Source organism: Salminus brasiliensis, chromosome 2 (genome assembly GCF_030463535.1).
Source record: "Salminus brasiliensis chromosome 2, fSalBra1.hap2, whole genome shotgun sequence".
Lineage (NCBI taxonomy): Eukaryota > Metazoa > Chordata > Actinopteri > Characiformes > Bryconidae > Salminus > Salminus brasiliensis.
The window spans coordinates 43,610,480-43,631,427 of record NC_132879.1 but is presented as its reverse complement, the minus strand read 5'-3'; the positions used below and the strand labels follow the sequence as shown (position 1 = coordinate 43,631,427).

At 46.3% G+C, this 20,948-nt stretch overlaps 1 protein-coding gene across 7 annotated transcripts in view; it reads left to right on the top strand.

Moving 5' to 3' along the window:
* sox5 (SRY-box transcription factor 5) overlaps window positions 1–20,948 on the top strand; it is a 262,222-nt gene that overhangs the window by 220,297 nt on the left and 20,977 nt on the right. For 6 of the 7 annotated variants that reach the window (XM_072672872.1, XM_072672870.1, XM_072672871.1 and 3 more), the window contains 3 exons: window positions 8,218–8,344; window positions 11,380–11,465; window positions 19,933–20,082. In XM_072672872.1, coding sequence (XP_072528973.1) covers window positions 8,218–8,344; window positions 11,380–11,465; window positions 19,933–20,082 — 363 coding nt within the window. The remainder of the gene's footprint in view (window positions 1–8,217; window positions 8,345–11,379; window positions 11,466–19,932; window positions 20,083–20,948) is intronic. The other variant, XM_072672869.1, reaches the window with a different exon arrangement.

Sequence of the window (20,948 nt, the reverse complement as noted above, 5' to 3'; positions counted from 1 at the left end):
AAAGTGAAGAAGAATCATTTTGGAGTGATGATATGGACATACACCATGCTTTTGTTAGCACTAGCGATAACGTTAGTGCTGGACTGAGCAGTTTGCGACATGAGTTAAGTGCACTGTGTAACTGTATGAGTGCAAGAAGCTTCTAAAAGAGCCAGAAGAGTTCATGAATCCCCACTCCCACATGTAGTGAAGCTCAGTATGGCAGGACTCCTGCAGAGCATTTGAAAGACTTACTATGTGTGGAAAGTTTGGAAACTCTTAAAAATAGCTTGTCAAAGCTACCTTACCTCTCTAAGCACATACTCACTCCATACCCCCTATCACGGGACTCCCCAGGGGCGGCGCGCTTATACACACACACCTAGCGTCACCCGCAAGCTACCTTTGATTCTCATTAAAACCCTCGCTGCTTGGACCCCTGGCATTGCCACTGAACTAGCTGCAAGAAGGCCCACTTTGGATTAAAGGAAAGCACCTGCCGAGCTGCTGGAGGCTCACGCGGAGGTGCGAGGCACTGAGGCATGAAACACAGGCCATCTATAATACATTTCCACGCTTGCGAAGAGGCGTAACAGCCAGGCAGGCCTTTGGGTCCGCACCACTGCTGCTGCTACTCCTCCTTATTAAAGCTTTCTCCCTTCCAACAGCCACTTCCTCCCTTGCCCGCACCCTCGTTTTCTCATTAGCAGCTTTTCTCCGCACACCTCCTCCAGCACTGTGGGATGCTCTGCCGGTGTTAGAAGCTTTGCCTCGCCTGCGCTGGCTCGGTTTCACCGTTGGCTCTGCATGAGGCCTCTTCATTGGCCGAGCAGGAGACCAGCGGCCTGACCAGGCCTCCTGCGAAGCATCGGCCGGTTAATTTGACGCAGGTCGCGCACCGTTTAGTGGTACTATCCTCTAACTCAAAGAAAGGAATGCGGAGTGCCATGGAGCAAGGGTCTGGAGCATGGCCTGACGTGTTTAACTTGTTTAAGTCTTCAGACACAGGGGCGACGGTAGCTAATAGCAGCTTATAGAAATCATATTACGGCCAACCTACCTTTCTGTACGCTAACCCAATAAGCCCGCACACCAGTGAAGAAGCTCATGCATGTTGGGTACAGCGCGAGCGTGGTTTAACCGAATCCAACTCGGTTGTTAAGCGCCGCTGGCTTCTCAGGACTGTAAATTCATTTTCCCATGCGTGGTGGTGAGGGGGGAAGGGGGTGTGTGTGGAGGAGAGAGAAAAGAAAGGGATAACAGACCCGCTAGCGCACAAACAACACACTCATCAGCGCTAGTCCAGGTCCTGCACACAGGAGCGGCTAACCCAATTGGCTGTGTAATTGTTTAATTTGTCTCATTACATCTAAATGAATGTAATTGGTGTTTTTCCTTACTGCGGCAGCTGAGCTGGTTCTGTGCGCTGTGCGTAAAACGCTGGTTTTCATGTGGTTTTCTGTCTTTCTCATAGTTTTCTCTCCTTCTTTTTCTTAAAGCAGGGCAAGGCAGGGCCAAACTGCCAAATGTCAAATGTGGCTAACGATAAAAGGAAGCTTGTAAAAGGCAGCTAGCTGCCTGTAATGAAGAATTTACTGGTTAGCATTGTGTTAGTATGAGCTTTCTTAGGGGCCGATCTAGCTATAGTTGGGTACTTTATAATGCTGCACTCATGACATCACTCTTTACTCCTAAACAAAAACATTAAGCTGTTTAAGACTGGAAAAAGTGGATGCTTATAATTTGCCTATAAAAAGCTTTTTTTTTATATAAATTGTATAAATTTGAATTAAAATCACTTCAAAACACATTAAACCACCTTTAGAGGTTTCTTCATAGTTTCTAATTGAAGAACCTCCAAAAGTTCTTGCTCTTGTCTTGCACAGTGTACTTGTCCTGTGGGTTTCATCATGATAAAATTAGGGAAATTATTATATTACAGCAACATTCCAGATCAACCCCATTTGTCTCAGACAGAAGGATGGTAGGGTGGCAGAGAACATCAATGGTTTGCTCACAAGGCTGGAAGTTGCATGGTTGCAAGAAAACAGCACACACATCCAAAAGCAGACAACACAGGGCAGTGTAGCTGTGTGACCATCATAGCACTAAAACCGGCCTGAGCTGAATGTTCTTCAGCACAATATCAGAGATCAGATTGATCCAATCAGAGCAAAGGGATGTTTACCAGCATAGACAGAGAGACACTGTGTGTCGGACCAATAGGGACCTTCCTTTTCTTTCTTCCTCATCCTCATCGCTTGTAGCATCTTAGCTCAAGCAGGCAGATATGGTCAACGGTACCTGCACTGTGCGCCGTGGCGGTGGGGAAGTAGGCAGGAGACACTTTCCTCTCCGCCACGGCGGCTTGCCAGCTAATAGGAGCTATTTGAGGAAGGACACACAGGCAGCGAAGCAGATGGGCACTGCGCTATGCCCACCTACGGCGGCCGGCTGACGCACCGCCTGCACTCCCGCCTAATGGAGGGCTAATAAAAGGCAGGCAGCGCCAGCGCAGGCCCGCCACTCAATTTCATTAGCCACTAATCAGCCAAAGGTGCCCTTGGCTCACGGAAAAAAAGGGCTGTCCGTCGGAAAAGAAAGAGCGGAAAAATGAAGAGTACTTGGAAGAAGAGTGGGCAGAATCGGGTTGAAAATGGAAGTGTGTTAGCGGCTAAAATCTACAAGGCCCTTTGTTTCGTGGTGTCGGGAAAATGGCGGCTAGAGAGATTTTTGGAGGGAATTATCGCAGATGAGGAAAAAATAGGGAAGTTGATTGTGTGATTCCAGACGCTGTCTAATGGCCTCATCCCATCATTTAGAATCTATGCTGTGATACCGAGTTACACGGCCTCCAAGGAGTACTGTTAGATCCGTGTATAATTAATTACTGAGCCTATGGAGCCAGTGGCATGAACGAACTGCTGCGGTTTGGCATCATCTTTTCACATATTAAACTTTCACTCTGTCGACGTAGGGCTCGCTTAACAAAATCTGCAGGGAACGGAAGGTGACTTTTGGTGGTGTGTATATATGAGACTATGAGACATATGAGACTACGGTTTATGCAGCCACGGAATCTAAAGCTACACCAGGCTAACTGTTGCAGGCTAGAAAATGTTGAAAACTAGTGGTCTGGTGGTCTAAGTTGTTCTAAGATGGTTTATGCTAGTCCAGGCTGGTTTATGCTAGCCAGTATGGTCATGCGGTGAGCAAAACACAACAAATGAAGGTTTTGCTGGACATCAGCATGTCAGCTTCTTATGCTGGTTGACCAGCATGCCAGAATCCAAAATGTACAGCCCCTTTTTTTTTAACTGGTGATGTATCTGAGGTTAGAGTTATGTTTGTACCTCACAATATTGCTCCCACCCATTCAAATTCCAAATATGACTGATTGATTCTTCTGTCAATAGTTTACACATAAGGCCTTTAATCCAACTCCTGGTGATGTAACCAATGGGAGCCCTCACTTGTACCTACCAATCCCAATCCCGGACAATGTTCTGTTGACTGTTTCAAGATTTAAACCCCTCTGTATTCATCCAAAGGTTGTTGCAGAGCTTAAGCATTGGCTTTTTTTCAACTAATAATTACACGAATTTATTAGCTATCAGGAATCATTAAGCCTTGTCTAAAACCTAGAAGTGAGAAAATGGTTTATGTAGCCACGGAATACACAAGCTAGCTGCAAGCTAGCTGCAGCAGGCTAGCTGTTAATCGACGCGCTAACCCAGAGTACTAGCCCACGTGTCCGCCACTTAACTGAAACCAGGGAATTAGAAGTCAATGTGAGAGCGACGGTTCACATAGCCTCGGAATATGCAGCCACGAGCAAGCTTACAGAAAGTAGCAGCCCGCAAGTCCGCCACTATCCAACACAAATTAATTACTGGTTGTACGGCTACGTGTCCCCTCTTCTGCGGCGGGTCACGGAGGCCCGGCTTTAATTGCCGGAGCATATGGCTGGAAACAGATTTTAGCTGTGGGACCCACTCTCTCCGCCGCCGCTACTTCTCCACTCTCTCAGATGTGCGCCATATTGTCAATGCTGGCAGCTATTGTTCCACTCATTTACTTCACAGAGCTAATTACTCCCTAATAATAACTTTACCTTGGAGTTTTTTCTCTCTCCTCTGCCAGCAAACCTGTTCACACTACATATGTTAATTATCGGCACATCTTCATTATGTTCAAAAAGCTTTAAGTTCAAGCTGTGCCGCCTGGCGAGAGACTCCGAGTCAGTTTGCTGCCAACTTTCCACTTTTTCCTCCGTTTATTTCTTTAAATATATATTTTTTTCTCTCTCTCTCTCTCCTCCCTCTCTCACGCCGATTATGAAAGTCTTGGGAAGAAAAAAAGTCTCTCTCTTATGTTGTCTTCTGAGCCGCATCCTTGTCTTCGTCTTCTTTTTTTTATTCTTTTTTTTTCCTTTTTTTAAAGAGTAGTGTCTTGATTAGAAGACTTGCAGAGGCAACGTCTGCATTTTGTGGCCTCTTTATTTATTTATTTTTTTTTTTTTTGGAAATGTTTGCCGAACCGAATCAGATCTACCCAGTCTGCCCAGTAACAGCTCTCTGGGTGTGAATTACTGCTGCAAACAAATCTTGGCCCAAAAAATGGCCCAAAATGGCATTTTCTGTAAATAAAAGTTGGATATAATGCCAACATATTATTCACCACCAGAGTTACTACTATTATATGGCAATTAAGCTAAAAGAACAGTTTTTACAATGTCAGAAAAGCAACATATTTCCATATAGACACAGATTCATACTACAGCAGCGTAGCTCAGCTCGTTCCCAGTAAAAGGTCTGATGTAGTATATCAACAGAGGCTAACTTTGTAAAGTGTGTAATGTCCTATTATATGGAAACTAGGCTGCAAGAATGATCCGTTCAGAATTAGCTGTTTTTGTAATATCACCAGAGTACATATTTGTCATCAACATATCGTCACTTGTGTCTCAATTTATGCCGTTTTTCACTTTTTGTGAACAGCACTAGTCTGTCAGTCATTTTTTACATTCTGTCTTTCATGATGAATGGCCTAATAGAAATGCTCCAAACTGATGTGAAATAATAATGTTTTTACAAAACTTTTTTTTTTCCTTCCATTTTGGAGATATGAGGTATTTGTGTGACAGCGACAATATGGACCTTTAATTGACAATTGCAAGTTTTTTAATATTTCATTGTGTTTATATATTTTTAAAACATGTTAGGGGCAACATGTTTTATTTTATTATTTATTTTATTATTATTTTTTTTATTTTTTTTATTATTATATTTATTAAACAGCCTCGTTGCCTTGTTTTCTCATTACTGGTCTTGGCAGTAGGGCAACTTCACTTCATGGCTTAAACCAAACCTTTCAACGGGTATTTCTTCTGTGTGTGAGTCAGTGAGAGAGATGCAGAGAGAGAGAGAGAGAGAGAGAGAGAGAGAGAGTGAAAGAGAGAGAGAGAGAGGGAGACAGGCAGTATGGAATGCAATAGCCAGCTGTTGAAGGGCAGGATTAGCCGGGTTTAATGGAGCCTCTAGCCAGCGCTGGTTGTGTTCTCCGCAGTCTTCTGGAATGTTCTGCAGGATTCAAGAGGCAGAGGCTAAACGGTTGGAATAAGAAACAGACAGAAAGGCCATGACAGCGGCGGAAGGATATAACCACAGGAAAACAAATTCACTGTCTGACCACATTATAAAGTCTCCTCGTGTGTCTGTGTGTGTGAGAGAGAGAGAGGGAGAGGGAGAGACTGCGAGAGCGAGCAGTGTGTGTCATGCCCACTACCCTCAGTTCATTGTAGAGCAGCTGTTGCGGCGTTCTCACTAAACTATTAGCGGCTTACTGGAGTCCCCTACGGATCCTGCGAGCCTCGACCTCATTTCCTGCGCTCTTTGTTCCAGCATCACTGCATTCCCCTTGTAGCCCCCAGCTCGCCACACCACCGCAGCTTTAGCCTCTCACAAGATCTAGCCAACATTAAAGACCTCACAAACCATAGTCTTCTGAGCTTCTTGTATTGTTTGCATGCATTCTGGTGCATATTTTTTTACGACTGAAATAAGACAAAATAATAAGCTGATAGATTGTATTTATTACCGATAAGTAAACATAAATATGTAGTCTAAAACCGGCTGCTCAGATATTGGATGAATTTTCTCTTTTTTGAACCAGTTCTTGCCCTGACTTAGAGTGCTCAGTAGCCACAGTGTATTCAAGTGAGGTCAAACTCTTGATGTAGCCGATGCACAGTGGTGTGATCTCAAATATGGATCATTTAAACAACAGACCTCTTTACATGATTATGTGACATTATCTGATGTCATTCATTCTAAGGGGACAGTAAATGCAGGTGGCACTTTGACCTGGGGGGTTTAACAAGGGAGAATGGGGGGGGTTTAACAAGGAAGAATGCATTTGTACACCTTCATCTCTGGCTGAGCAACAGTCGTGCACTCACTTTAAAGACTGTTTGTGTTTAATATCAAACCGTGTTTAAACTCCCCCCAGGCTCCCAGGCTGTTTTTGAGCAGGCTGACAAGCCTCTAATTCTACCTGCTCCCACCGGCTAACCTACATATGTATATGTGTGTGCTTGTGTGTGTGTGTGCGTGTGTCTCTGTGTGTGTGAGAGCAAACCTCCTGAGAGTGCGCGAGGTTGCGCTAACGTGGCCACAGAGCCGATGTGAAGATGTAGGCAGCGGCATTGGAGCATATGTCCAATTATGGGGCTGAAAGACGGAGCGGCAGCGCAGTGTTTGTGATTTGTGGCCGCAGGGGGCCCGCCGGAACACCGCAAGCGTCTGATCCGCGAGTGGGAGTCCCCGCCGTTTTTGCGGTTCACCCAAATAGAGGAGTAATTATGGTGTGGTGAGAAGACGAGCGCTGCTGGGACGGGAAGAGTAGAGCACAGAATAAAAGAGAGAGAGAGAGACATTTCGCCATTTATATGCTTCAGACACTTCAGTTGTGGTCACAAGCAACACACAGCAAAACCAAGTGCTTCCTCTTTTTTGCACATGCTTTATCTTTATAGTCCTCAAGAGGTATAAAAATGTTGTTTTGCTACACTTTTAATTGAAATTATGGATTTCTTTCTATCTATTGATGCATGGCAAAAATGACGTCAGACATCACATCATACGTCAAAATGTCGGAGATGTTCTTGTGAAACTCATGATGTGCCATTGATTTTATGCAGTTCCATGTATCTGTTTACAGCATCAGCAGGTTCAAGTCTGCACCGATTTTCATCTCAGTGGCAAAATGTGGCAAACAGCACAAAAAAAATCAAAAATCTGATCCATCGAAAGGTTTAAATTGTCACTTTTAGCCAGCCTTTCCCTGCATGTTTCAGTGACCCACGACCTCCAAAAGAATTCAACGCAAGCAATGCACACTAGATAAAACTGAGACGGATTAACTTCAGCTCTGGCTCAGGCTGCTTTATGCTCCTGTAGACACACAGAACCCAGCCCTGCCGCTCCCTCATGCCACCTCTCTCCTCACCTCCACAGTTCTGTCTGCGCGTTTGCGTTGGTGCAATCACTAATGTCACTTCTGGAGGCTTTGTGCTTGGCTGGCAATGCTCTCGTCAGTAGAACCATCTGTCCTCTCCTTCCCTGCGCCCGTGCGCTTCAGACTCTCCTTGCCAAAGTCACTGGCTTCAGTTTTTTTGTTTTTTGTTTTTGTTTTTTTTTTCCATTTTCTGTCTTTCTCTCTTTTTTTAATCCTGGAAGCCTTGTGAAGTGGCATGGCGTTGTGCCGAGGTGTGGCGTTTTCGGATGAAGAGGGGGCCCAGATGTTACAGGAGTTTGTGGGAGACGTTTGGTGTGATGCTTCATGTGATGACAGCCCCTCCTCTCTGTGTGGTTGAGGCACGGTTGTAGGAGAGACTGTGTGTGTGAGAGATGTACCCTGGTCCAGTCCTAGAGGGCCTTAGTCCAGCACAGTTTGGTAAATCCCTTGCTCGTACCTGAGGGAGCTCAGCAGTTGGTAACCTCGCTCTTTAAAATAAGCATTCCTAGATGGTTCTTGGCTTGACCTCGCTGCTGTAATGGGCGTGAAGCAGTGAAATCACCAGACTGGGCTGGACACCAGCCCCTGAGGACCAGAACTGGACACTCCTATGTTACACCATAAGAGACATATCCTACCCACTTGCCAACATACCGACATCTCTTCTTCTGTTTGTCTCTCTTTCTTTCTCTCTCTCTCTCTCTGTCTCTCTCTATCCAGCAGGTCCAGGGTCAGCTGCCTCCGCTGATGATCCCTGTCTTTCCTCCAGATCAGAGGACCTTGGCGGCAGCTGCCGCCCAGCAGGGATTCCTCTTGCCTCCCGGCTTCAACTACAAACCAGGCTGCAGTGAGTGTCTCCTCAACACTGCACTTTCCATAGTGCATCTTCATCAACCCCATGAACCACTCTGTCAGACCTGGGTTGGAAACCACTGACCTAGGGCACCTTCTACTTCCAAGTCTCTCCAACAGTAGCTATCAGTAGCTGGAGATCTGCTTCTTTGTAGACCTCAGTCTTAACATGCTGGGACTTCTTTCTCACCCAACGCTGATCTAATGCACCTGAAGCAGCCAGTCAAGGATGTCTGAAGATGTTTATTAGCTGAAGCAGGTGTAAGAGATCAGGGTTGGAACTGGAGTCTGCAAGAAGCTTCCAGGAGCAGGGTTGGTGACCACTGGACTAGAGCCTCCGAAACCAGATCGGCTAAACCAGATTGTTCAGCCTGGACTGTAAGCTCCCGTCTATTGCCTTAGCGAGATCAGCCAAACGCCGACGAGGCCTGTCATCTCCTCCACACAACAGACTCTCAGCGTTTGCAGAGAGTCTCCATGCTTTTGTGTCTCCAAAGTAGGAGTAAGGGAAGGATGGGAAAAAAAAGAAGCAGAAAACTTCCTCTAGGGGTTTGCGTTTTTGGCCGTAGCAGTCCAACTGTGAAGCAATGTGTTGTTTACCGCGAGAGGCGAGCGCGGCGGCTGCCAGCAGCGAGGCTGCCGAACGTGGATGGAGGGAGAAGAGAGAGTGACCTGCCCCAGGTTGCCACACATTAACACGAACCGCTGCCAGGACGCGCATCCAAACACGCCTCGCACAGGCGGCCTAGCGCACGCCTCCGTCGCCACACACACACACACACCTCCCTCCCAAGACGGGACCTAGTCCTCGGCTCCAGCTCCGCCCACCGCACTTCACAGTTTCCCAAACAAGTCTACCCCCCTCCTTTACACACACGCTTCCATCACACCCCCCTTGTTTTAATTACTGCTAGCCGCACCGTCGCACACTGCCCAACTTTTTCAATTATGCGTGTGCTTTTTAGCGGCGGGACGCTAAAACCGAAAACCGAAGCGAGGGGGGCAGGGCTAGGACGAGGTCCCTCCGGCACGGGACGGGTCCGAAGGGGGAACCCCCGGTTCCCACCCGACGTCCCAAGAGCGGGACCGCTGAGGACCCGCAGCCAGGCCGAAAGACTCAGCCTCTTCGCGCCAAGAGCAACATGTTTGCTGTCTTTTCCTTTTTTTCCCCTCCTTTCTTGCTCTTTTGTTACAGCTGTCCCCAGGAGAGAAATAAAATAGCTGGAATACTTCTGTTTATTTAGGGACTGAGAAAGGAGGAGGGGGGAGTGGTGGTGGAGAGCAAAAACACATCATCTCCCCAGAATACATCCTTGAACCGTGTCCAGAGCGCTCTCTTCTAGTCTGCAGGCCTGGCTTGTTTTTTAGCAGAGCGGGTTGTATGGGAAAAAATGTTTTTTTGGATGGTGCGATAGGGGCGTCTGGTTTATTGCTTACTGAGACAGGGTCCTGCTTCCCCCAGTTCCCCGGGTTCTACTAGAGTTCAGAGGCAGACACCATGGAGTCTGGGACAGTGAAGATGGCCAATGGACAGCTTGCATTTAAAGCGACAGCTCAGTGAAAAATCTAATAGTGTTACTTAGCCAAAAAATGTCTTTACCTGTTAGCTAGGTTAGCTTTAGCACACTTCTAAGACTTATCTGGGATGATGGCTCTCCCCAATATTGTCATTTCCAATTTCTACCCACTAGCTAGGACTTCTTCTTTTTTAAAACTGCCTCTAATGTAACATCATTTGACAGCTTAACACATTTGGTGGAGAGCACTAACTGGTGACATCACAGTGGAGCAAACCTGTAATCTCCCGAAGATAAGGCCTAGACGCTTAGAAAGCTGTGCCACTTGGGGGGCAATGTTGATTTTTAAATGTGAACTGCCAACCTGTGCATACGCACATATCAGCAGTGTGTGTGAAAGACAATGATTCTGTAAAAATCCTCAGGACGAGGTTGTCATAGTGTTCTGATCTTTTTCTGAGCCTCTCTGTCTGCCACTAAATAACCTGAAAGGAATCTCTGTTGGGTATTTCCAACCAAATGACGTACTGTACCTCTCACTCTCTCTCTCTTTAATGAATTAGCCTCTCTCTCTCTCATGCTTCAAATCAAACACCATTCTGCTGATACCTATAATTGAATGCTTAGCAATATTTTCGTACTCAGATCCCACAGAAAAAAAAAAAAAAACACCCAAAGGACACATGTTCGGACTCCCAGCACAGACTTTGCCCTCCCAACATCCCCCCACCACCCACCTCCCCTTGCCAGCGCTGACCTTTCTCCCTGGCTGTGTAATTACAAAAAAAGCCTATCTGCAGGTGGACGCTAATAAGCCCTTCTATTCAGGCTGGAGCTCTGATTCATCAGTGCAGGCTTGGAGGGCGCTCGGCGGAGCCTGGGCCGAGAGGCGAGAGCCAACGTCTGCCCGTTAATTACCGGGCGTCTCTTTATCAGCACCCGCGCCTTCGGCCCCTATTGTGCTGTAGGTATTAGAGCCGCGGCCGCACAATCGCGCTTTCATTAGAGAGCGCCGGAGAGAGCACAAAGGAGGGCTTTGCAGGATGACGGAGAGAGAGAGAGAGAGAGAGAGAGAGAGAGAGAGAGAGAGAGAGAGAGACAGAGAAGGAGGGGTGGGTCTGTGGCTCAGGTGAAAGAAGAAGGGTGGAGAGGAGAGGACATGAGAGGGGAGGAGAAAAATGGTTGGAGAAAGGGAGGGGACAGGAGGACAATTAGGTCATGGTCACAGGTAGATGGAAGAGTGTTATGGAAGGAGGTTAGAGCTGTGTGTGTTTTGAGGAGGTGTGTGTATGTGTGTGTCGGTGCCAAAATGTGTCATTGTGAAGATGCTGACTTTTGCATAACCCTCTGAGGAAGGTTTATGAAAATCTGAAGGGGGAGAGAGAAAGTGAGATAGAGCAAGTAAATGAGAGAGAGAGACATAGTGCAAGAGTGTGTGTGTGTGTGTGTGAGAGAAGACAACTAGATAGAGGAAGTGAACACTGCTGACCTTTCCCTTTTGTTTCTTTTTCAGATGACCCGTACCCCCTCCAGCTGATCCCCACTAGTATGGCAGCAGCTGCGGCCGCCACACCCGGCCTGGGACCCCTTCAGCTCCAGGTAAGATTTGTGTGTGTGTGTGTGTGTGTATTTTCTCATTCTTGTAACACACAACGCCTCACATTTTCCCAACCTCTCAAACTCCCTCGGCTTTGTTTTTCGGAGGTCCCGAAGCAGCGAGCAACAATGCCCACTGTTCTCCTCGCTCCTTTGCATCATGCCAACTTGGGGTTGCCATAGCGCCGGGCCTTTGTGTGGTGCTGAGCCCCGGAGAGGGAGAATGCGGGCCTGGCACTGTGGCGATGATATTGTTCCGAGAGGAAAGAGGGGAACCATAGAAACTCTTTTTGGGGGGGTGTGGGGGGCGGTGCTGGAGGGATACAGGGTGGGGGGTACAGAAGGAGCTCTGGCCTGAAAGCAAACACACAAAACAAGATAAAAATAATGCAGAGAGGCTGAATAGAGCCCTATTGCGGCCCTTCACTACTGGACTGAGTGGAGGCCGGAGGGACTATGTAGAGAAACTGGGAGAGAGAGAGAGAGCGAGAGAGAGAGATGTGATGAATCTCTGCTGTCCAACCAGTGGTAAACATGCAATCTCTCTCTCTTTCTCTCTCTCTCCCTCTCTTCCCTTTCCCTCCCTCGTTCCATCTATCCCGCTCACCCTCCCTTCCTCTGGCTGGAGGAAAGTTCTTGTTTGCTCTGCTAGCATGCCATAAATCTCCTGGTTGCAGGAAAAAAGAGTGCACATCTGCTGCAGCTCTCATTGTGTGTGTGTGTGTGCTCACATATGTGTGTTTGTATGGTCACACGTGTGTGTGTGTATGTGTCTCTAGCCACCAGGCACAGCCTTGCCTGTAGCCCTCCATTGGCCTATGCTAACGCCAGTATCCTGTGACCACGGTCAGCATGCGGTCCTCAGGTTAAGAGCGCAGCCGTTTTGAGATGCATTAACCCTGGGGCCCTCAGGGGCTTCGGGGCCCACCGGCAGCCTCGTCCTGCTCCCCTCCCCACCACCTTCTTCCCACTTTCCCCACCGTCACCAACATTAACCAGGCCGAAAGGACACGCTCACTCTGCCTCCATTAGCCAAACACAGCTGCACGCACACACCCATCCAGACGCATATTAATAGGGCTGCTTCACGTCCACACAAACACACACACACATACACACACAAGCATATGTTCACTGGTCATATCTAAGGTACTCTGCCCAGGAGTCAGAAGTATGGGGACATATAGGGTTTTCAAATTATCATTAGTAAGAGTAGTAGTAGGAGTAGTAGTAACAATTTCCAATGTTCATTATTTTTAAACTTTTAGCAGCCGTTAAACATTCTCACGCACATAAACACAACCACTGCATTAGCACGAGATTTTCAGCTAGCCTCCTGGTCAAACGATGGTAAAACACAGCAGTGCGTGTGTTTTTAAGCCCGGCTTTGTCAGTATAGTGGGCTGCTCATCGCTCTCTTGTCTGTGTGATTACAGTAGTGCCAGGATTCAGCCCGTCGTTGTTTGTGTGGTTTTATCACGGCGATATCTCTCCTCCATATGTTCTCCCCTGTTAAGATTCAGGAAAAAAAATCCCTGATTGAACAGCTTTGTCGGACGCAATTGGATTTCGGCAAAGAAAAAAAATCTACAGAAAAGAGGGAGAAAACAACGCACAACATTCATCGCCACTGTTCTCGAGCCATGTTCTCAAATCCCTCGGAAAACACACAGACATGCACACACAAACACACACAAACACACACATAAACAGTCAGATTAAAGCTTTGTCACAAAGAAAATCATTTACTCAGGCTAACCCAAATACAGATGTCTGAGTACATTGGATTTCCTCTGGGAGTGTCTCTGCATCTTCGGTCTTAGCGGTTCATGCACCCAGAGATGCTGAACAATTGGGGACGGAGCACATTACCATTTAACACACACACAAACATACACTTTACAGGTCCAGGTTTGGTACCATGGAAAACCTGTAACTCAGAATGAGATGTAATGGTTTCATCCCAACCTTTTTTCTTTTTTTTTAAAGTAACGTTAATTAATGTGTCAATACAATCATCACCGTTTTAACTATTATACACATACACACTGACCATTTGGGCTGGTCAGTATGATAGTATTGATCATTATCATGATAAATTACATATAAATATTGAGACAGTGTTTACCGTGATAATTATACACATTTAACCAATGTCCCTACCTATGTACTGATCTTTTACAATAGACAATACGTGCAAACGAGAATTTGCAGCGTGTGTCTGTGTGTGTGTGTGTGTGTGCGTGTGTGTGTGTGCGTGTGTGTGTGTGTGTGTGTGTGTACACTCACATGCTCATTCAAGGTAAGCAAGACTTGTTATCTTGTTTTCAAGGTAATTGCAATCACGATCAATACTGCCATTGTTTATTGGCACAAACAGGAGAGATGCAGCTGCTCATTGACTCATTTACCTGATCACACACACACAAACACACACAGCAGGGCAATCCAAATACACTCTCTTATTTTTTTAAAAACTTCAGTTCAGCACGGGAGACGGGCACTGACATGGCACTACACTGCGATGGAGGGATGGAAAGGAGGATGGAAACAGAGGAAGAGCGAGTTTGTGAGCCGCCATATTGAAGGGGTATAAAGAGGGTCAGAAGCGGGGGTCAGGCATCATATGTGGAGGCAGATGTTGCACCATATTGCACCAGATTACAGTAGGACTGAAAGAGAGAGAGGAAGAGAGAGAGAGACAGAGAGAGAGAGAGAGAGAGAGAGAAGAAGGCAGAAGCACAAACAGACAGACAGATATTATTGAATGATTAAGAGAGAGAGAGAATGGGAGGATGAAAGCATGTGTCTTGCATGTGCAATCACTGATAACCGCATTGCTTTGTTGAGCACAATCTTCCTAGTGATAGTGTGATAGTGATCTGCTGCTGTTGTCCTGGACTACTGAGGTCAGTGACACAGTGGACAGATAGCTCAACTGGATCGATATAGCAGGGCTGGCCCTATCTCCACCACACCATAATAGGCTTATACACCCCACCCAGAGGCTGCTGTACACACGGTTCGAATGTATACACCTCACCCAATATTAGCCTCTCGTATCCCGACTCCGACAAACTCTCAGCCAGATACGTGTTTGGAAAAAAAACAACACACAATTTAATGCATTTTTTGCTCCATACATTGCATGTATGAGGATTGGTTCAGATATCTAAAAATATATAAAAAGCAGAAGCACCCGCTTGTCTTTACGTACCCATCTCACTCTCACTTCTCCAAAAAATAATTAAGGCATCAAAAACATCCATCATAATAGATTTTAATTGCTCCTCCTTTGTGGTTGTTGTTGTAATTGTGTACGCCAGGCTTGGTGTTTGTTTGTCAGTGCTAGGGTCCTAATTGACATTCTTCATGTTTTACGATGTCTTCAATCGAACCAAAGCCCGCGTTGCAGTTCGCTGCTGTCTGCGTCCTAATCGGAACAGCGCAGAGCTTACAATGCATTTCACCAAGAAACAGACACATTCAAACATCTGAAAACTTGCACGCAGACACACGCAAAAACAGAACATGCGCACGTAAGAAGGCAAGGCACAATTGTCAGCGGTAACGGGCCTGCCAGCAGCTTTGGGCCTGGCTGTGAAGCTGTCCCATTCAGACAATAGAGAGGGATGGAGGGAGGAGTCAGAAGACGAGCCATAATCAGAGAAAAGCAGGGGATTATTGACGAGGGGAAAGACAGCTGCCTGCGGCCGCGACAAAACCCAACAGATGGAGTGTGGCGGGTAGTGCTGACAGTGAGGCCGTCTCTAACGGGCTACGGAGAAGAAGGAGAGGAAGGCTCAGGGCCGAGGGGCAGGGGGCTGTAGTGGCATGTGTCACTAACACTAATGCTCTAAAATCAATCACATGACTTTTGACAATGAAAAAAAAAAAACAATCAGGATACTACAGCACCTCCTCATCGCACTGCTCGTATACACACACACACACACACACACACACACATACGTACACTGAATTCATATTCACATGTTTGTACAGTATGTAAAGTGGCTCCCCTTTGCCTTGATGCAGCTTTTCACACTCTTGGAATTCTCTTAAGCAGCTTCATAAGGAGTCACCAGGGATGCTTTTCTGACAGTCCTAAGGAAACTCCATCTACACAGAGATGTGACTGGCTGCTGAATACTACTTGCATTGTCTGCATTTCAAAAAATGCTTTTTAAAGAGACCATTTCTTACATTCTTAATTACACATGCAATAACAGTGTACCTACTGGTGGTGTATTTGATGTCACAAATAGATTAAGTAGTTCAGCATATGTAAATACACACACCTCTGTAGCAACGCTGTTTTCACTCTTTTGAAATTACACTAACATCTAAATACTTGTATCTAAATAGTTATAATTTAATAGTAATTAAAAAAGCAGCAACTGATATAAATACAATTACCTTCTCCCTATTACACATGTATAACCTTTCATATACACTTGTGGAATGACCTGAGACACAAATAATTTTTAATTAATTAATAATTGATGTATGTTTGTATATAAGTTGTTAAACAAAACATTAAACACTGTCATTTCAATAGATTGTGTTTGCTGTTTATGACATCACAGTCAAAATAATTAATTCAAAGTGAGTTGTTTTTGCCGCTAACGTTTCCATGATAACATTTCTATGAATGGTGCATTTTTAAAACTTCATTCCTATTTTTTTTATTATTAAAACTCCTGAAAGCAAAGAACGAAATTATTTTAGGTATTATTAGCCGCACAAAGTCCAATGTGTGACAACTTTTACATTCAGACAGATGTGACCAAACTTTTGACTGGTTTGGCATATCAGGCCATTGGCCAGAGATAGGCTTGTCTGGCAACTGTTGGCATATTCTCTCTCTCTCTTTCTCTCTCTCTCTCTCTCTCTCTCTCTCTCTCTCTCTCTCTCTCTCTCACACACACACACACACACACATACACACACACAAACTCAAAGACATCAAAGAGATGGGACTTGTTCTACCTGCCTGTAACCTGCCGTCTGCTTGCTCTCATAATCCATACACAGCCTTTGGACCATCTTTGAGACGATGGATTATGTGTGTGTGTGTGTGGGGGGGGGGGGGTGTTGGGGGTCACAGAGAGAATGTTAGCAGCTGACATTTAAATTCCTCTGTTTCATCCCCCATCTTGAGATCAGATTCTCAGCATCCCCCCCACCCTCGCCTTTCAGAGTGTGTGTGTGTGCGTGTGTCTACATGTGTGTGTTTGCCTGCGGTCACCCTTGAGGCGGTGTGCTGTCACTTCTTGTCTAGTCATGCCAACGATAGGCCGGCAGTGCTTTGAGCGTGTTCGGCGGCAGCAGCCCCACAGAAAGTGAGCGTGCATGTGTGCATATGTGTGTGTATGAGTGTGTGTGTGTGTGTGTGTGTGTGTCACTCGCTGGCTCAGCCAGTCTAGCAGTTCTAGCTGGTCCTGTAATAGAACTCAATTCAGAGAGCAAATAAAGCGGTCTGATTCAGTGGACTGGACACAGACTGCATCTCTCACACACACACACTGCCTTAGTTCATCTTCCAAGGAGCAGGGGGGGTTGGAGGGGGGCAGCTGAGGCACGCTCGGGTGCACACACATCCAGGAGCCGTGGTGGGGGTAATTGAACAGAAATGACCAACAAGACCTTTATTTTATCGCCTATTCCCCCAGCCCTGCTGCAGCTCTCTCTCTCTCTCGCTCTCTCTCTCTCTCTCTCTCTCTCACACACAAACACTCACACATACCACAGAGGGGTGCATCACACTTACTGATCACACTGCCCTTAGAGGTGTGTGCCTGATTGTATATGTGTGTGTCCTTAGCAGTGGGTGATATGGCAGAAATATAATGTCTGGGTATTTTGGCATTTTTCATTTTTCTAAGGATTATAAACAAGTTGGAACAGACAGAAGCATCACATTTTAAACAGGTGCTCTAGGATGGAAAACTGTGTGTATCTTGGCCTATTGCTGAGAGTTCTGTATTTGGAAGTGACAAACCATAAACCTCAAACACTGTTGTCTCTTTATTTAAATAATTCAGCATAACACAAACACAGCCGTAAAACAAGCCAATTCTGAAACCTCAGAACTGCTTCGTAACAGTCTTGACTTATATTTACACCTCAAGTATTTACATGATACCAGCCCACTTGCAAACGCTCTTTTGAATACTGGTGAAACAGAAAATTGCACCAACAACAAATAGCATCAGCCACACTAACTTATGTGATTATGGCTCTACCATGGGAACCTTGAGCAACCAGGCCTCTTAATTCATTATTGGGTCCCTCATATACAATTCTACTCCCATGACTCCTGGAAAGAGGCAGATTCTTAACAACATACACTCCATGTCCAAATGTTTGTGGACAACTCTTCTAATGAATGCATTCAGTTACTTTGAGTTACACCCATTGATGGTTGCAACCATGCCAGGCATGGGATAGAGGGGTATGAAGCCCTCCAGCATTAAGCTGTGGAGCAGCAGTGGAAATGTGTTCACTGGAATGATGGATGGTGCACCATCCAATACTTTTGGGCCGAGTCTTTTTCCTGAAAGCCGCATTGTACTATGATCATAGATACATTTCAGAGCAAGCATCACATTGAGAACTCCCTCCACAAGTTAAGATCATGTAACCATAACCATTTTGCGAAGGTTGCCTTTGAAGGTTGAGTTTCACCAGTTAGCTTCCATCAACATTACCCAGATGGCCCTGACACTTGTCTTTCTCTTATTCATAATGTAGCTCCTCCATTACAGACTTTTTCAAAACGATCTATGTACATTATTCAGAAAAGTGTACCCAAGATGTACTCCGAAATGCATGTTATGCTCTAATTTATCACAATACTGATAACATATCATCACATTGCCCGCCTCTAGTGTGCGTTTATCTTGTACCCTAGTACTGCAACACATCCTTAAGCCGTATTGCCTTACTGATACATGTCAAGATGTTTACCTGTAACACGTGAGATTCTAGCAGTAGTTTACGCCCACATTCCTGTGGGGAGCATTTTGTATCATGTGTAGATAAGCGCTTATCAGAAGACTGATACGAACAGCAGTGTGTTGTGGATGTCTGCATTAGTGCAGATAGATGGGCAGAGCTGGATAGAGCTATGTAAGTATCTCTGATATTGCAGACAGAAGAGTGTGGCGAATGTGTGGAAGGGGTTGATGGAGAGAAAAGGAGAAACAGAGATGGAGAGAGACTGAGAGGGAGAGAGACAGAGAGAAGGACAGAGAGAGAGAGAGAGAGAGAGAGAGAGAGAGAGAGTGCCATGGCCATTTGCATAAACCAGTCTTTGTTTCCTGCTGGTGGCTGGCAGCCAGAGAGGAACAGAAGGACGGAAGTTTTACTCGCAAACAGCCACTCGCTTCCAAATCTTAAAGAGAAAAACACAATTCAAAAAAAAAAAGAAAAGAAAATGAAAAGAAGAAGAAGAAGCAGCAGCAGCAGAAGAAGAAGAAGAAGTAGAAGAAGAACCCAAATTTGAATGTTTAGCTGGTGCACACAGATCCAGTGCCGAAGAAAAAGCAATTTAAGGGGGAAAAGGGGAGTAAAAACAAAAAAAAGCTTTTTCTGAATGCCCCCAAAAAAATGAGTTTGAAAAAAAACAGCAACTGGCCGCCGCATCCTTGCCCGGCGCCGCCCGAGCTTCTGCAGGCCCAGCCGATATGGCAGGAAGAGCTTGTTTCATCTGGCAGTCACAATGCGAAGATGCCTCAGAGCCGCTCTTATTTCTTTAATTATTTATTATTTATTATTCCGTTATTTATTTATTAATTCCCGCGCTCTCTAGATTTGGCTGATGTTTTATCCTCCAGCGGTTTCTGATTCTGGAAATTAGAGAGAGTCGCTGCTTTTCCTAACTGCTGTTCACTGTCGACGGCCACTTTGCGGACGGTTCTTTTCCCACCCCCGCCGTGTCACCTCGCCTGTTCCCCCACGAAAGACCTAATGGGACGCAGACTGTTTGTTCTTTGCTTTCCCTTGGCTCGCGGATTCGCAACTTCTCGCGTTCAGCACTTTTTCACCTTGTCAAGAAAAAAAAGCCGCTGTGTCTGTTTTTTTTCCTCCCTCTTTCATGAGCCTGACCCTGATGGGAAGTGTTGAGGTTTATTTTCCCAGAATGCACCTCACTCAGGGCTGCTGATAGCTGTTAGCGCCGGCCCCTTGAGGCCCTGATGGCGGGACAAGAAGTGACAGCTCTGTCCCCCCAGCACACAAACAGCCATCAAGGCCCTCTCTGCTAATGGCCAAACTGGCTTTTTAGCTTGCATCTTTTTTGAGTGCATGTGTGTGTGTGTGTGTGTGTGTGTGTTGGGAATATTCACTTATTTATGGTGCTTTCTCTCTTCTTCTCTCTTCTTATCCTCCCCTCCACCCACCCTTGACTCTCCGTCCTCTCTCTTTCTCTCTCTCTCCCTCTCTCTCTTTCTCTCTCTCTGAGTAGCAGCTGTATGCGGCTCAGTTGGCAGCCATGCAGGTGTCTCCAGGGGCCAAGCATGGCGCCGTGCCTCAGCCCAACCTGGCAGCCGGCACACACTCGCCCACCAGTGGCCATAACGAGAAGAGCAGGAGCAGTCCGCCGCCCAAGCCCAAGGTATGCCCGGCCCTGGGGTCCAGCCCACTGTTGCTGTTGCTGCTGCATGCCTATGTGCCTGCTGCAAATGTCCATATGCACACATCCATATATACGCAAAGGAAAATGTGTTTGTGTCCTGGCTTAAGATCTGTTGTCTGTTTGTGTCAGTTCAGGCACTATGAAGTCTACATAGTGACTGGATTGTTGTTAGGGACAATCAAATCAAATTGGGCTAAATGGATGTTAGAATATATAGAATAAGTTGCATCAGGAAGGTATGCAGTGGTCAATGCCAAAAGTGCTCCAGTGACAGAGTTAGGGACACCCATATGGACTCACTTACAGTACCTAAAAGATCTGCTGCTATAACGTCTAGGTGCCAGTTAGCAGAGGTCTTGTGGAGTCCATGCCTCAACCACTCAGAGCTGTTTGGCAGCATGGGGGGGACTTACACAGTATTAGATGGTTTTAATGTTATGGCTGATCTGTGTATATGAATCTTACACGTCTTAGCACATGTTACGAAATCGTGTCCTCTAAGCCCAGAGTGTAAGTAGTTCAGGCAAGGTCAGTCAAGTTATCGACCGTGTTGCTATGGTTACGTCTACCTGAAAGCAGGTAGGTCTGCCCCCCCAGTCAGCATGGCTGCATGAGCCAGAGGGAAGGGTTTGGGTGGTTGTGTGTAGCGGAGCAGAAGCTCCATGAATATTAGGCACAGCAGGGATAAAAGCCACCGGTCTGGCCGCTCTCGCCTCCTGCAGCGAGCCGGTCAGCCTGCAGGCCGGACACCCCAGCCAAGCCCATTTCGTCTTGCCCGTTGCACAATGGCACAGGCCGCGGGGCGCCCGCTGCTGAATAAACATGTGTTTAGCCCTACCGCCCTC